The sequence below is a fragment of the Vicia villosa genome, linkage group LG1 (genome assembly GCF_029867415.1).
Source record: "Vicia villosa cultivar HV-30 ecotype Madison, WI linkage group LG1, Vvil1.0, whole genome shotgun sequence".
Lineage (NCBI taxonomy): Eukaryota > Viridiplantae > Streptophyta > Magnoliopsida > Fabales > Fabaceae > Vicia > Vicia villosa.
The window spans coordinates 249,312,523-249,329,513 of record NC_081180.1 but is presented as its reverse complement, the minus strand read 5'-3'; the positions used below and the strand labels follow the sequence as shown (position 1 = coordinate 249,329,513).

Sequence of the window (16,991 nt, the reverse complement as noted above, 5' to 3'; positions counted from 1 at the left end):
CCTTCCTTTGAAAATGCGGGATGTTCACGAAGATCTTCCTATGTTCTAGGAAAATATTATCTAACTTTGTGGCCAAGATATCAACATCTCTTACACCAAAGAACCTCACAAAGCCATACCTCATTCCTCTACTATCCCTCTTATTTGGAATGACTACCTCATTAATATCACCATAAGATTGAAACACCTCATACATGTGTTTTGATCCCAACCCTTCTGGAAAAGAAGTGAAGTAATACGAAGTTCTAATGTCTCTAGATACCTCAAGTCTCTTGCCCTTATGCCTCTCAGTATCCCAGCTTCTGCGAAAACTCCTTTTCTGCCTATTGACCTCCCTAACATTACAAGGGGGAAATCCAAATTTTTTTTACAAGGGATAAATCAAATCTCGCTAACATTACAGAAATTTTATATATTTAACCCTTAATTTAAATTCCCAATATGCAAATATCAGTATCCGCTAGCTTTCTCATATTTTTGTTAGAAAAAAACACAAGTTTTACAAAAAAAAAAAAAAAGGATAAAAAGAAAAGAAAAATCTTATAGGCCAATTTATTAGTAGCACACCAAATCATAACATCATTAACTAACATAAGATCCATAAATCTATGAAGTTAACTAAAATTTTAATAAACTATTTCTAACATAAATCAATTAAACAACACTCTATGTTCTTTTGAAGTGTTTTCCTGTTTTTCTTAGTTTTTTGTTCCTCAAACTCTTTGTTATGCTCTGAAATATTTCAAAGTTGGAGAATCAAAATAAGTTCTAATAATAGAATTATGGGCAATAACAAGTTCTACTTTTTCGGTTGATCTATATAAATGTATACTATAATATAAATATTAGGCACTAATATTTCTTCTATACCCCTCCTTCTTTTTCTTGATTTTGTACATGTTGATCTTTTTGTGAATTTTCATTATCATTAATAACATGTAAATTATTATTGTGATCACTATTGTTGTTAGTATGGTTGCTTTTGTCTTCTAATACATGCCTCACAACTATTTCAACTGTGTCAAGTTCATCAGTGCTTTGTGATGGAGCTAATTGATTCTTTTTCTTCATCTCTTTACTTTTTCCCCATACAACAGCATATAACCCACATACAATCAACACTGCTCCAATAATGCTGAAATTAACAAAATACATATTTAGTTTAAACTTAGAAAAAAAATAGTATTTTTTAAAATTTAGTTGAAGTTTTGATTAAATACAAGCACATTTTTTTTTAAGAATGTGTGGTTTGACCTAATTCAATCGTAAAAAAATCAATTTTTAGAGTAAAGATTGCCACCACCAAGATTACATATTGTCCGACGTAAAACTTTTAGCGCACTCTGTCATGCTTAGGATTGAACATCTAAAAACGCGAAAATAAATTGTGGGTGGTTCAATTACAGAAACGTGATAATAAGTGGTCTATCAAGTTTTAAAATAGACTCTGAAATAATGTTAAAAAATATAATTTGACCTAATTCAATTTTATAAATCGATTTTATAAGATTGAGTCAGATAAAGATAAAAATAAAAAAGAAAAAGAAAAACATACCTTCCAAGGTGAAGTTTCTCATTCAACAGAGTACAACTAGCCAAAGCCACACATACAAGCATCAAAGGGTTAAAAACAGATGCAAACAATGGTCCTCTCATGTGTACACACCATGAAATTACACAAATCATTGCTCCAGAAACCACTATACCCTGCACAAATCAATTCACATATATCATATAATAAACTCTTCCAATAATAATATATGAGTTTAATAGTTATACAGTAACAATATAAAAAAAATATTTATTATTTTTATATCGTATTATTAATTTAAAATTTACAGTATGATGTAGTAGAATATATGATAGTAATTGATTGACAATGTAAAATTATTTTATGTGTCGATGCATATTCTATTTTCTTATAATACATAATTAATAAGATAAATTAATTAATTATTTTCTTATAATACATAATTAATAAGATAAATTAATTAATTAATGATAATCATACCGCATAAGCAACAGTTAGTAACCTAATATTCCACCCCAACTTCCACTCACTAAACTCTCTTTCAAAACAAAGGGCAAATACAATGGAAAGCAATGAAGCCCAAAATGACATCAATGCTGTACTTGAATAATGAGTTGGATACTTTTCACTCATCTTTGCCTGTAAACATGTACAAATTTAATTAATTAACTAATCAACCAAAACTTCTAATTTGTAGAAAAATATATTATAAATTAATAATATTTATTTAAAAAAATAATATTTATAAACTTACATGAATAATGAGCCATAATGCATAAGAGGTGCTACTAGCCAAAGCACATAGAGAACCCAAAATAGTATTACTAGTGGAGATTGTAGTAGCTTGTGGTGAGTGCTTTGATACGACACCGTTTTGGTGATGTAAAAGGTTTAAATTAAATGAACCAATATTTATTTCAACACCTTTAACAAATGTTAATACCATTGCTCCACTAATTCCTGTCATTGTACCTATTATCTTTGCCTTTCCAGATCTTGTTCTTAAATTTAATTTTTCCAAACTGAAATAAAATATTTCATTATTATCACCAAAAATATATAAACTATTTTATTGAAAATTAAGAAAGAAAAAAAATAATATTTAGTAAAAATTAGGGTTATTACCCAAAGGAAACGGCCATGATAAAAGTTATAGCTGGTATAAGGTTGGCCATGGCTGATGCAAATGTTGGTGAAGTTAAAACCAAAGCTTGTAAGTAGAAATTTTGAGCTAATGAACCTCTGCATGTAAACATCAAAATCTTAGTCACTTTATAATAAAAAATAATTTTAAATAAAACACAAAAAAAAACAAAAAAAATCAAATATGAGACTCACTCGATAATTTATAAAAATAAATAAATTGAACGTAACCATCATTTTTTTTTTTCAAAGGTGTCTGTGTTAGGAAATTTCTACGATATGTCACTTATTCGTAAAATATACAAGCTGACATTTAGAATGAAAATTTGTATGATTCTATTGAAATAAACTACACAAAAGTTGCATTATAAAAAACTAATCATTAATTGGTTCAATGATAATTGGCGCTAAATTTTGTAGGAAGGATCACGATTCGATCCCTGCAACTGTGATCGGGAGAAAACTGAAACCACCTGATATCAAAACAGTCTCCCGAACCGGACTATACTTGCATCATGAAAAGAAACATAAAGAAGCAAAATGGTTGTTTCTTTTTTAGCAATATGCTTAATGATGTAACTCTAGAAAAACACACGTAAACATAGCAACTAGAAACACAAATGAATGGTTAAGAACCAGTCACACACACATACTTTATACGTGGACACCACAAATCGCCATTTTCACAACAAAGCCAAAAGAAAAGAAAAAAAAAAAACTCATTCAAACGTTAATTATGGTGTTAGCATGAACATTACATACCCAAATAAACCACACAGAAATGATTGAAACAGTATCTTCCATGTCATCTTTGTCCTCTTCTTCCTGCACCATACAATTAGGGTTTCACTCTCATTATCGCCATTTTACTATATATGCATATAAATCTTCAAAACAACATTCTAACCCTAGATAATATATATATATATATATATATATATATATATATATATATATATATATATATATATATATATATATATATATATATATATATATATATATATATATATATATATATATATATATATATATATATATATATATATATATATATGGTTTAAATAAGAAATTTGATGAACCTTTCAATGATGAAAGCAAGTGGAGCTATGAAAGCAGTTGAGAATATGAAACGGTATGCAACGACGATTCTTAAGTTCATGCCATCGTTAACAGCAAGTTTGTAGAGAATATTAACACCAGCAAATGCTATTTGAACCATAACCATCAACAACGTTGGTTTCAAACCCTGCAATATGTTACATATATTGTCCTTCATCATCAAGATCACAACTATGATCTATGATGATTTAGACTAGTCACAAATATTGAAATTTTTGTTGATAATTATGAGAGTGTAAATTGTTATAATAGTGAGGTATAAGAGTGTAATATATATAGTGGAAGGAACAAGGGTTGGTGTTTATGGTGATTCCAAAAGTGGAAAAAAGTGGCAGTGTTTGTTTGATTTGGTTTGGCACGTCATCATTATATATATATATATATATATATATATATATATATATATATATATATATATATATATATATATATATATATATATATATATATATAGGTAACTTACACGTTTTAACCTTCTATTTGACACGTGCAAATTTGGTTTTGGTAGGTCTAAATATCAAGTTTTCCTAAAACTGAGCAAACACTAGATGGAGTTTATAGCTATGCATGAAACTTGGTGATGAACTTAATTTGGAAGGTTTACCTCTTTAGCAACAACACAAAGTTTAATGCTCTCTATGGACTGTTTTCTATTTTTTTTCCGTATGATTAATGTCTTCAACATGTTGTCCAAATAAATCAATGAGTACACAGCAGGTAGGTAGGTAGGCAAGGCCACTCTAACTAGAATTTTAGATTATGTGAGTGTGACATCATCTCTATTGTATTTGGAAGGGAAGAATGACAAAACTCTGTTTCACTAATGTCCACAATCTATTTTGTTGAAAATCTACGAGCAAATATCATCAGTATTACGTAGAGAAGAGACAATTTTTGCATTATATATCCAATCGTTTATACTTAGGTCGAAAAACACAAAAAATTTGAGTTTGAATTGGATTTTAAAAAAAAATTAAAAAAAATACTCACCAAAACAAACGAGATATTCGAGATAAGAAAAAAGATCGACACGATCGGTTTATATAAGTTCACCTTAGAAAAGGTTAATCTAGAAAGACACCTTAGTCCTCTCAAGTATTCACGCTAACAATCTAGTCACTTGAGGAAAACAAATCTCAACAGATTTACAATAGAAAATGCTTACAATTAATGTTTCGAGATAAGCAAATGAAGCAAAGTTTAAGAGCAAAAGTTAACACAAATAATAAGCAATAGCTCTTTGTGTTCTTCAGATTCTCTTAGAAATAGATTTCTCACAATGGAGTGTTTAGAATAGTATCTCTCAAAAATTTCTTTCTCTTTCTTTCACGTTGAAGTTTTGCTGTAATTGAATAATAGTTGAGCAACCGTTGAACAACTTTTCTTCAATGGTGAGTGCCTCTATGTATAGTCCCAAAAAGTAGACAGTTAAGAAGGACAAGACGTCGCTTTCCTTGACAGCTGACATAACGACTCAAATGTGATAGCGGGAGACAAAGAGCCCACAAAATTGGGTTCGTACATACGTCCTTGCAGTAGTGAAGAAGGTAGTGTACTATTGTACCATTATGCTTCTAGCGCAAGTTTTTGATCTGAAATAGTTAGATCATAGAAGAGATCAAGTAACGTGAATATCCCAAGAGTATTTGAGTCTTCAGAGTCAGAACTTAGTCTTCATAGTTGAATGCAATAGCTTATCTGAATGACACGTCTTGATTTCTGAGCTGGAAGCAAAACCTTATTTGAGCTTGAAATCTTGACTTCATATTTGAAAGAGTAGTTTATCATAGAAACACTTGAAAATCCTTTTCTGGCGAACATTCAACATTCTTCAAAACTGCTGATATTACCTTAGAAATGGATGAATAATTCTTCTGAGGTGTGTCAGTGCTGATTCTAGTGATCTTTTTAGATAGCATTCCAAAATAAATTAAGATATTTTATCTGCACACTTAAGAAACTATTAGAGTACAAAATTGTTACATATAAAATATATGTGTTGTTATCATCAAAACTGGAGATTTAATGCATAACCAAATCTTGTTCTAACAATCTCCCCCTTTTTGATGATGATAAGACCATGTATTTTGATTAAACAATTTTACAATGTAATATCATAAAAACATATAAGAGTTATATAAAGAAAACTTCCCCTGAAATGCACAAGTCCCCCTGAGTCAGATAAGGGATATCAGAACCTTGTTGATTTTATCAGGATATGATTTTAGTAGAAACGTTCACTTATCAAATCTTGAAATCTCAGAGCTGTAATTAACCAGATCTTTTCTAATCATATATTTTTGTTAAAGCTTTCTTTATCAGATGTTTTTGAACAAAATTTTTTTTTATCTGATCTTTATCAGGAGTTAATCTATTCATTAGAATCCGCGTGTTCCTGAAACTCATTTTAAATCTCTTTGCACATATATAATGTTATAAAATATAAGCAGTGATATTTTTAGAGAGTTAGATATGAATCAAAATCATCATTATTTTTCTCCCCCTTTTTGTCATTTTTATTTGATTTTTAATAGTTAAGCACAACAGGAAAAGATAATAAAACGAACAAACTTCATTAAAGATAAAGAAGGGAGTAGAAAATGAACATAAAAGGACAAAAAAGAATATAAAAACAATCAGAACAACAATCATTTAAACAGCTGATCTCCGAAGGTTCCACATCTTTCATCCACAAGGGCAGTATCTGGACCAACCCTAAGCCTTCGAACCATTCCAACTAAACCATACTTAAAAATCAATTCAGACAGGACTATCCCATATGGTATGAAAGACTTGTTTTGTCTTCTGGAGATCAACACAGAATCCACCAGATGATTGAAGATAGTTTGAGGCAGGTTAATTGGAATACGAATGAGAAGACAAAAAATAAAGGTTAACTGGACTTGGTTAATTTGTTACTAAATATGGTTATGGTTAATTATATTGTTTTTTAGGCATGGCGATGTTGTGGTTTGTTCGTTTGGGATGATGAGATTGATGGTCAACCTCCAGATGATCGGAAAATAGAACATGAACCAAGTAATTTGATGCAGGATTCGAACGATGCACCAACACACAGTGGAACAATCTGTTGCAACTGCTCAAAGCTTTTGAAGGATTTGTATTGCATTGTTAAAGAACTTCAATATAATAAAGAAGAGCAGATGAAGATGAAACTGCTAAATGAAAGGAAAACCTCCAAGACTTTTAGGACTTTGTTTTTATTTTCTTGGATTATTGTCATTTCATATTTTAAAATGTCTGATTAACTTATCTAAAGTATTTTCTAGATTAAGGTTTATATTACTAATGACCTAATTTATGGTTTTTAATTTTTGGGTTTATGTTACTAATGATCTAATTTATTATTTTTTAAGAAAACAAAATTGATAATGCAATAATGAATACCTTTGATTGTTTTTAATAAATTTTGATTAAATAGAGAATGTTATAGGCATAAAGACCAAAGAGAAAGATCAAAAGGCATATTATGAAGAATTAGCATAGCGCATAAAGACCAAATAGGCATAAAGACCAAATTATTTTATTATTTATTTAATTGTGTGTGTTTAATAAATGAATTGGCATAGCGCCCCAATGGAAAGAGCGTTGGTTAAAGACATTATTCATACACAAGGGCGCGGGTTCGATCCATATATAAGCAGGTCACCGAATGTGCTGTTGCAGACCCATTCAAAAGGAATGTGCTGCCATCGACTAATGAAGGAAGAAAACATGATGTTTGGCTAAAGGAACCTGCCAATGAGTGCACCAGAAGTACATGATGTTTGGCTAAAGGAACCTGCCAATGAGTGCACCAGAAGTGTTGATGCTAAGACAGATAAAGGGAAAAGGATTGGAAGCGCTGTTCATTCTCACATATCAATATCATCTGACACTCCAATAGATTTGTCCTATTTGCTCTGTAGTGGCAAGGAGGAGGCTCGAGCATTGAAGAAAGGGAAAGCTAAGTTGACCGAAGAGCGTGGATATGTTCATGGGAAGGGAAAAAGTCAAATAGGGAATGTTGTAGGTGTGAAGGGTCAAACTTCCGCAGGGTTTGTTGCTAACAACGGAAAAAGTGTGGATGCAAACCAATCAGGTGTTGTGCAAGGGGCCGTCAAGCATGAATACATTTTGTTGTCATCTGATAGAGAAAGGTATAAGTTATATTCAATAATGTAACTGCGTCGTATTTGAATGACATTCGTAGAACGCATCAGAGGTTAAGTAATGAATTATGTATGATACAATTTTTTTTATGGTTTTTTGAATTGTTGCAGGGCTATTACACCCATTTATGAGGATCACTTTGAAGAAAACTAGAGTAGGGTGGTTAGAGATCCAAAGGTTATACGTAAAAATGTGCTGGTAAGTTAGCAATGATAACAATTGCAGAAATATAGTATGTTGTTAGGTGTCAATTTTACGACATCGAAAAATATCGTGCGATGTTATTAGGAAATGCTTGAAGAATCCATAACAATTAATTGTGTTATACGACACTGAAAAATATGTACCCTACAACTGCGTTCTGAAAAAAAGGACCACAAAGATTGAGAGGTTTCTTGCTACGGGATGGTACGAATTCATAAAGGATCGACTTATAAAGGAAGGAGATGTGTTGGATTTATGCATCAGATACCCTCCTACAAGTGAGATTTCGGTGTCTGTGAAGCGGGCAAATGCCAATTGGTGAAATGTCGTCCATTGAGGCATTATGTTTTGGTTATATGCATTAGTAGGTGTTGCTGTAATTTTGGAAGCATTTAGGTGGAGTCTCAGGAAAATCACTGGTGGAAGTTTGAAAAATCTCCAGAAGATGTCCTTATATTTTTGTTTGAATTATGTAGTATCTTAAATTAACAAACTGAAATTGATAACATGGAATCAAAGCGGTGGGGATGCGATCAACATGTTCTTCCTTCATGACATAAAACATATGAGAACATGGAATCCCACGAGAATCCCATAACTTACACTCATATTGAAGTTTGTCACCATCATACACAACCTCTATTTCATAATTGTCATGACAATATTTAGTAAGCTTATAATTATTAGCTCCGCTGCGACCTAATTATGCCTTAACAATCAATGATCCAGCCTTCGTTATTTCATATTTGACTTCTTTGAAAATCTCCACAGTATGAATTTTTGCAGCATGCCTCTCAAGCAAACCCAGGTGAGTAATCATCACAGTTTCTGTAAACTTTTATTTAAAATCGGCACCCAGTTCATTATTTCTATAAGGTCTCAAAGCCTACTCGAAATTGTGCATAAATTCAAAAATGCAGCCTTTCTTCCTGACATAACTCTTGATGATTGCATTGACGACTTCACATTGAGACGTAGGTATGAGTTTCCCTTTGTGACTTGTTCTCTTAGGTTTTTTCAACCCAAGGATTTCCTTCAAGTTCGTTTTCTTTAATTAGCTCTGACCAAAACTCTTCAAATTCATCCTTTGTAAAATTAGAGTACATGGCTTTTTGAAAACCTTGCAAAAATCTTGAATTCTTTACATTCTCACCTGCATTCTTATTCAAATGCCAAGTGCATAAACGATGTGTCGCATCTAGAAACACCTGTTTTATAGCTTTTTGGATCGCCCCATATTCGTCTGTTACAACTGCTTCTGGGTATTTATCTTTCACACAATGTAAAAAATACTCCAACAAACAACCACTTATATGTCTCTGTCGTTTCATCTGGCACCAATGCAGCACCAAAAATAATTGTCTAAGAGTGGTGGTTACACCTTGAAAATATAACCAATGGGTAGTTGTATTTGTTCTACTTGTAAGTCATGTCGAACATAACCACATCGCCAAAACAAAAAAGTCAGATCGACTGCTCCCATCAGCCCAAAAAAGAGACTTCATTCGCCCATCACTGGTGACGCCATATTTAGCATATAGCATGGATCCGTAGATGACTTCGCATGTAGATAATTTAAAGCAGCGGCAACGTCACCATCTTTAATAGTAGCACACATTTTTTTATCAAAATAAGTGTACAAATCCTTCTTAGTAAACCCAACACGATTGTATCCACCCTTCTGAGCAACCATGTACCCTATTATATGACAAGTTCTAATTCCATGTGACTGAAGACTGTCAATCTGAGTTTTATCTGCTTCAAAAATGTCATGATAAATGAGGTGAAAGTGTATAAACCTAGTTGGAGTTAATTCATGATTGTGAGCCTCTTTAAAAAAACGACACTACATATCAATCCTTGTCGGCTTTGTAATGCACACGAAGCCTAGTGGGACATTTAGTGCGTGTCATAGGTCTTTATTCTCTTTTCCTATCAATCCTCCTAAAGTGTTTCATCTCTCTTAGATCGTGTCTATTGCGTACAAACTGCCTCATTACTGTTATTTTAGCACCCTCAGTCCCTCTTGTCCTAAGATCACTTTTCCTAATGGCAAACCCTTTGCATTTACCATACTTAAAATAAAATTCATTAGCTTCATCATTTGTACCGAATTTCGTAGCACGAATTTCATCAGTAGTAAGGGCATTAATATTCACCTTTCTATCACCTACAACTGCATCTAATTCAAGAAAATCTTTATTGTGACTATTACCAAACCCATCACCATCATTTGAACTTTGGAACGCACTAGACACCGAATTGTTGTCATCCTGACCATAGCCCGATTCAGCATCAGATTCATCGTCGTTGGAATCGTAGTGGTCGTAGTTTTCCATAGTAAACCTGAATTAACACATTTGTTAACACACCAAAACCCAACATAAATCACAGTACCTAATTTCCTACTCAAATCAAGCATAGACCTTAGTTCATAAAATTTAAATCAAATTTAACACCAAATCTGAATTATCACAATTTTTAACACAACAAAACTCAACATCAAGCTCAATTCCTTATTTCTTAATTAAATCAAGGGACCTGATTCAAAGGTAACCACCCAATTTGAAAAATCGAAATCATCAAATATTAAATCCATGTAAATAAAATAAATTTAGGCATAAACCCTAATTCCCAATTTGAAATCGAATTTAACACTTCCATTTATACTTTATTTGAAATCAGTTAATCTTAATCATTAATTTCAAACAAATATAACAAACATTTTCGAATTTATCTTAGCAACGGCGTGCTCAATACGAACACAATCAGATTTTCTATCGTGTTATGTTTGGTGAGCGATTGAATGGGACAACCTCGAAGGAATAGGGACGAACACGATGAATGTTGTGTTGATATTGGTCTGCAATGTTGACAAAGAATATGAAACAGAAAATGAAAACAATGAATAACTCTGCGATATTTAAAAAATGGCGGACGAAAACAAAATTAGGGTTTCAGGTTAGATAGTGAAGATGAATATGATGTTGATGCAGTGATGAAGATTAAATTAAAGTTGTTCTAATTAATTTTATTTTAATTGAATTTCATTATAAACATAAAATTTTAAAAATAATATTAATATGTTAGGGACTTAATTGCAATATTATTCATAACTATAAAGTAACTACAGTAAGTGACATAAATGATACAGTCCTACGTAACATTTTAAGATTTAGCACATAATTCTGATTGATAGGAATGTGACTAAAAAATATCATTCAAATGACTTCACCCTAAAATTTTCCTTTTGCTTTGGGGTTGTATATAGGAATGTCTCATCCAATATAAAAAGTTTTTAAAAATTGACGTTCATATCATATATAGATGTATAGGGATACATATATCTTCCAATACAAATGAAAAAGCTTTTAAAAGTTGACGTTCCATTGCATCTATGCTCTATTGTTCACAAAGGAAGTTATGAAAAAGCAATTCTTGTGGAAGTTTCGAACTAACACATGTCTTTATTTTCCTTTTAGTATTACTTTAGATATGAAAGTGTCTTCAATGTTTGGAAATTGCTAGAGTGGGTCGTCAAAGCTCAACACATACCACAATTGTAAGAAGCAAATACCATTTTGGATGTTAATACCATAGAATTTATAATGCTTAATTCAAAAGCACATGTAATAGCTTAGTGGATCTCTTAATCACTTAGTTTATGGAAAATCAAAAGGACGTGATTTTGCAGCCATTCTTTCCCGTAGCTTCTCACATGCTTCCTATTGGAATTTTATTGATTGTGATATGAGCGTTTGCATGCTTTCAAATTCCACCACGATATTGTAGAATTTTAGTAGTATATTAGATAAAAAAAAGTGCTTAAGTAAGAAAAGCTACTTATTTTAATTCTTGATAGTATACTTTGATCACCTTGATGAAACAAAGTGCTGCTTGCGTGTAGTGTCGTGTCACTTTATTTAAAGAGAAAATATGCGACTTGTGACAAATGGTTTCAACTTTTATTTTGATTAACTATTATTTTGATTCTGAACACACGAGTACTTTTTTGTTCTGTACTTTTTTATAAACAAAGAACTATATTAATATTAAGTATTAGGGATATATGATTCAAGAAAATGTTACTCCGTACCTTTACAACTATACCATATTTTTACACGAAAAAAATTTAGATCGAAATACACTTGGTATAAATAATTTAAATTTTAAAAAAAAATTATTTTTTCCTCACATTTTAAAAAAATTTCCGGAACACTCAAAAATATATAAATCGGAATATTTTTTTAAAGTAATCCGGTAAAATAATTTTAACTTTTGATATACCATAACACTTGGAAAAAGAATTCTGATAGTCAAAATTTTTAAGTTACATACCGGAACACTTAGTTAAAGTGTTTCGATAGTTTTAAAGTTGATTAAAGTGGGGTTTGAAATTGCATATAGAGACACTTATTTAAAGTGTTCCAATGGTTTAATTTTTTAAAAATATTCTAGATTTTAGACGACGATTATAAATGTTGCCTAAAGTTATTGGCCAACAGAGAGGAACCATCGTTGCCTAAGGTGATTGCTTAATCTTTCTACACACCAAAGCTCTTTGCAAAATACACTTTAGGCAACGGTTTTATTTTATTTGCCATTCACTTTATTAAGTCGTTGCGTAAAATCTAGAATTAAAAAAAATGAATAAACCACTGGATCACACTTTAAATAAATGTTCTGGTATGCAACTTCAAACACCGGAACTCTTCTAAGTGTTCTGATGTGTTTTTTTAAATCGGAAGACTTTGAAAAAGTGTTCCAGTATATATATTTTTAGGTGTTTCGAAAAATTTTCTGAAATGCGAGAAAAAAATGAAAAATTTTAAAATATGTACTATTTATATGAGGATATTTCGGTCCAAATTTTTTTTGTGTAGGGGTATGGATATAATTGTAGGGGTACGAAGTAAAACCTTCTCAATTAAATTATTAAAAGAGAAGAAAAACACCAAAAATCAACTAGAAAATTAAAAATAACAATGAATAGTATTAAAATGATATTTTTTGTTGTGTGATTAATGAGATCGCACTGAGTGTATATATCACATGTATATAGTAAGGTAATACAATCAATGATATTAATACAATATTAATATTAATCAATTCTAATTTAATAACTACTCGATTCTAACAGATTCTTAATGCTCCCGTCAAGTCAGATCATATATGTCATATGTAATCCACTTGAGATCACTTGATGGACTTAGTGATATCAGTCAATTGGTTATCAGAGTTGACAAACTCTATGGTGATTTCTCCTAAAAGTATCTTGTCCCTTACATAATGATAGTTCAATTTATGTGTTTGAACCGCTCATAGAAAATCGGATTGGATGCAAAGAGGAATGTCGCTTAATTGTCGCATATGAGTTTTGTGGCCTGACAAACTCTATGGTGATTTCTCCTAAAAGTATCTTGTCTCTTACATAATGATAGTTCATAATTATGTGCTTGAACCGTTCATAGAAAACCGGATTGGATGCAAAGAGGAATGTCGCTTGATTGTCGCATATGAGTTTTATGGCCTGAAGATCTTTTAACCCGAGCTCTAATAGTCAAATTTTAAGCTACTCATGGAAGCTGCTTTGAGGCTACTGCCACAACACGATATTCAGCTTCAGCACTAGATAGTACAACTATATTTTGTTTCTTGCTCCTCCATGAGATTATATTTCCTCGAATGAAACACAATATCCAGAAGTGGCTCTCCTATCTGACGGTGATCCGACCCTGTCTCCGTTTGAATAACAAGTGATTTTAGCATCACTCTTATCTTCATATAATAGCCAATTTTTTACATGATGAGTTTTGAATCGTTGAGTTTTGATTTTAACCTTTTTTTTGTGACCCCCTTAATATTTTGGCTTAAGTCCTTTTTTGTTTCAAGAGTAACCCATTTACTCACTCTGTTTTCAATTCAATATTCATATGTGTTATTGGTATATAAACACTACAACAATTTTCATGACAATTGAGGTGGGACTCTTTGCAATGAACAAATCCACTTTCATATATTTCAATTTATTCTATTCATGCTTGGTATATGTATCTTATATCTTTGACCAAGTGCGAACTTTTTAAATAAAATCAATCAACAAAATTTTGTGGTTCTTTATACCCTGAACTACGACGTTCTGACTTTCTCATTGCACGGGGAATACGTAGGCACAAGATGCAATATCTTGGCGAGCACAATAATAAAAAAAATAAATCTTGTTTCTTTCTCCTCGCAAAATAATTAGAACACAAGTAAATATCACGCTAACATTCAATCACGAGACTAACTAAATGGGTCCTATCAAGTACGATGGATGTGAGGGGTGCTAATACCTTCCCCTTGCATAACCGACTCCCGAACCCTAATTTGGTTGCGATGATCATCTTATCCTATCTTTGTGGGTTTTATCAATATTTTCCCTTTCCTTTTGGAATAAATAAAATTTGGTGGCGACTCTATTTGTATTTTGAACGTGCGAACGCTCCAGTATTTTTGGTCGGCCCCGACAAAAGTGTATTGTGATGATTTTCTTCAAATGTGGAAAACCAGGACATCGAGCTGCTTAGTGCAAAAGTGTTGCAGTGACTTGTTTCAACTGTGGGGAGACGGGTCATATTAGTACATAGTGTCAGAAACCCAAGAAGACGTCAGATGTCGAGGATAGTGGGAAAGTGTTTGCTCTTTGTGGTATAGATGCCTCAATGTCCAATAATCTAATTCAAGGTACATGTTTTATTAATGGTGTTATTTTGATTCCTATTAGTGATATGGGTGCGGTGCATTCGTTCATATTTGTTGATTGTGTGAAAAAAATTGAATCTTGTGGTGTCTCCTATGGATGTAAGTATGGTCATTGACACTCCTGATAATGGTTCAATGACTACTTCTTTGGTTGGTTTGAATTTCCCTTTGTCGGTTTATGGTAAGGATTTTGGTATTGACTTAGTTTGCTTACCTTTGAGTTAACTTGATATTATCTTTAGAATGAACTGGTTAGAGTTCAACCGTGTTTATATCAACTGTTATAATAAATTGGTGTTATTTTCTAAGTTTGTAGAAGAGAAAGATCTACGGTTTATATATGCTAATTAGGTGGAAGAATTCTTGAAAGATCTACTGTTTATGTCCATGATCAAAAGGTTGAAGATGAGCATTGACATGGAAGATTTGGAGCACTTGAATTAAGGTAGTGCGTTAAGAATTTTTGAGTAATTTAAGTGTTGTAACCAGTTAACATGGGTATGTAACTAGTTACAGGCATAAAAAAATAAGTCAATAAGCTAAAGAAAAAGAGCTTTTGGAGTTAACGTAACCAATTACGCATTCACAGTAACTGGTTACAACTGTTAATTAATTTCTATTATTTAGTTGTTGTAATCGATTGCAGGTTTTGTGTAATCTGTTACAAGTCCGACATTTTTTTCTTTTATTTGACTTGATGTATTGTATCCAATCAATTGTATATATATTCTAAAGGTATCCTTGTTATGGTTAATAAAAATAAAAAAATTTCTCACATTCAATTATCTTTCTTTCTAGTTCTCGTCTGTCTCTAACTGTCTACATTCAAACTCCCTATTGTTCACCAAAGAATGCAGAGTACATAATAATAAAAGTGAAGGGTTATGTGACACATTGAAGCTTTCTCCTATTTCCCCCCTTTTTTTAGTATATTTTTATTTTGTTCTCATCTTCTTTTTATATGTTACTTCTAATTATCTATCTCAAATTATGTGATTTATTTTTGTTTCCTTTACGATAAGAGGCCTATTATTAGTATTACCACTCTCCATTTTCCTTTTCTATATATAATCCTTACCTTAATATTATAGTTATCTACAATTTACCTTAATTAAAGTACATTACATAACACAAATTTAAAAATAAAATTTAATTAATAATTAGTCAATTTCCATTACATTTGAATAAATTTTCTTAAAGCACCATAATAAAAAAAGAATAACATAATAATAATTTTGTATTTTTGAAGGATCACATTGATAGCCCAATTTGTTTTAAACTAACAACGGTTTCACGTTCCTAGTTCTCAATCTTAGCTTCGGTTTTCTCTTCAATGGCTTTAGGCTTTGCCTCTTCCACAGTTTCAACCTTCTCTTCAACATTGGCTTCAACCTTCTCCTCAATGGCTTTTTCTTCCTTTTCTTCAACCTCTACTTTCTTTTCTTCATTCTATCAAAATCATTACACACATGAATATATCAAATAATGCAAATAAAAAAAATAATTTCGCAACGAAAAGAAATTAAAAATACCTCTTTGAGCAATGTGCCGAGAGACTTGTCATCAGAGGTAACCTCAGGGGATATCTCTGTGATGGTCTCTATAGCGCGTTGTTCAACCTGAACCTCTTCGACGACAGGCTCTGGGACGGGCACTGGAGCGTCGCTTTCGTGGGTCTTAGGGTTGCCAGCACAATTGCCCATGTTGAATGATGGATTTATTATAAATTAATGTACTTTTTGTACAATATGGGAGAACAAACCAAGTAAGTGATTGTTCTCCCTTTGAAAATATGAGCAAGTAAGGATGAAGTAATTTGTTGATTCTCCATTTTGGTGTTATATAGGAATGCTTTGATTTTTTTTAGGGTGAATTTTATATGGTGGGGAAAGTTTTTAGGAGTTTAATGGTTGTTATTAGTTTAATTTCTTGCTTATATTTAGTAAATACTATTAATTGTTCATTTTTGAATCAAGATTAGGAGATTTATGTCAGGACCTAACAGCTGTGTAATTCATAATTACAGCATTTTTGAAAATGGAAAATGGTTTCTATGGTTTGTTTCCATATTTTG

General features: G+C 31.7%; 2 protein-coding genes across 2 annotated transcripts; both read right to left on the bottom strand.

The window, feature by feature from the left end:
- Positions 1 to 559: 559 nt before the first annotated feature.
- LOC131625387 (WAT1-related protein At1g25270-like) lies at positions 560 to 4,047 on the bottom strand. Its single transcript, XM_058896253.1, has 7 exons — positions 3,757 to 4,047; positions 3,437 to 3,499; positions 2,657 to 2,773; positions 2,286 to 2,553; positions 2,012 to 2,170; positions 1,556 to 1,707; positions 560 to 1,135 (listed from the first exon to the last, which is right to left on the bottom strand). Exons 1-7 carry the CDS (start codon positions 3,954 to 3,956, stop codon positions 865 to 867), a joined length of 1,230 nt encoding a protein of 409 aa, XP_058752236.1. The 5' UTR covers positions 3,957 to 4,047; the 3' UTR covers positions 560 to 864.
- A 12,005-nt stretch (positions 4,048 to 16,052) lies between these two features.
- LOC131625380 (uncharacterized) lies at positions 16,053 to 16,728 on the bottom strand. The gene is made up of 2 exons (XM_058896243.1): positions 16,450 to 16,728; positions 16,053 to 16,366 (listed from the first exon to the last, which is right to left on the bottom strand). The coding sequence occupies exons 1-2, from the start codon at positions 16,618 to 16,620 to the stop codon at positions 16,217 to 16,219; spliced, it is 321 nt and encodes a 106-aa protein (XP_058752226.1). The 5' UTR covers positions 16,621 to 16,728; the 3' UTR covers positions 16,053 to 16,216.
- Between the last annotated feature and the right edge of the window lie 263 nt (positions 16,729 to 16,991).

Bases quoted from the DNA above. Each gene is read 5' to 3' on its own strand.
- LOC131625380 (XM_058896243.1), bottom strand. From the start codon at position 16,620: ATGGGCAATTGTGCTGGCAACCCTAAGACCCACGAAAGCGACGCTCCA. The intron at 16,367-16,449 runs GTATTTTTAATT...TGATTTTGATAG, and splicing joins TCGGCACATTGCTCAAAGAG to AATGAAGAAAAGAAAGTAGA.
- LOC131625387 (XM_058896253.1), bottom strand. From the start codon at position 3,956: ATGATGAAGGACAATATATGTAACATATTGCAGGGTTTGAAACCAACG. The intron at 2,774-3,436 runs GTATGTAATGTT...GTTTACATGCAG, and splicing joins TTTCTGTGTGGTTTATTTGG to AGGTTCATTAGCTCAAAATT. The intron at 2,554-2,656 runs GTAATAACCCTA...ATTTTATTTCAG, and splicing joins ATCATGGCCGTTTCCTTTGG to TTTGGAAAAATTAAATTTAA.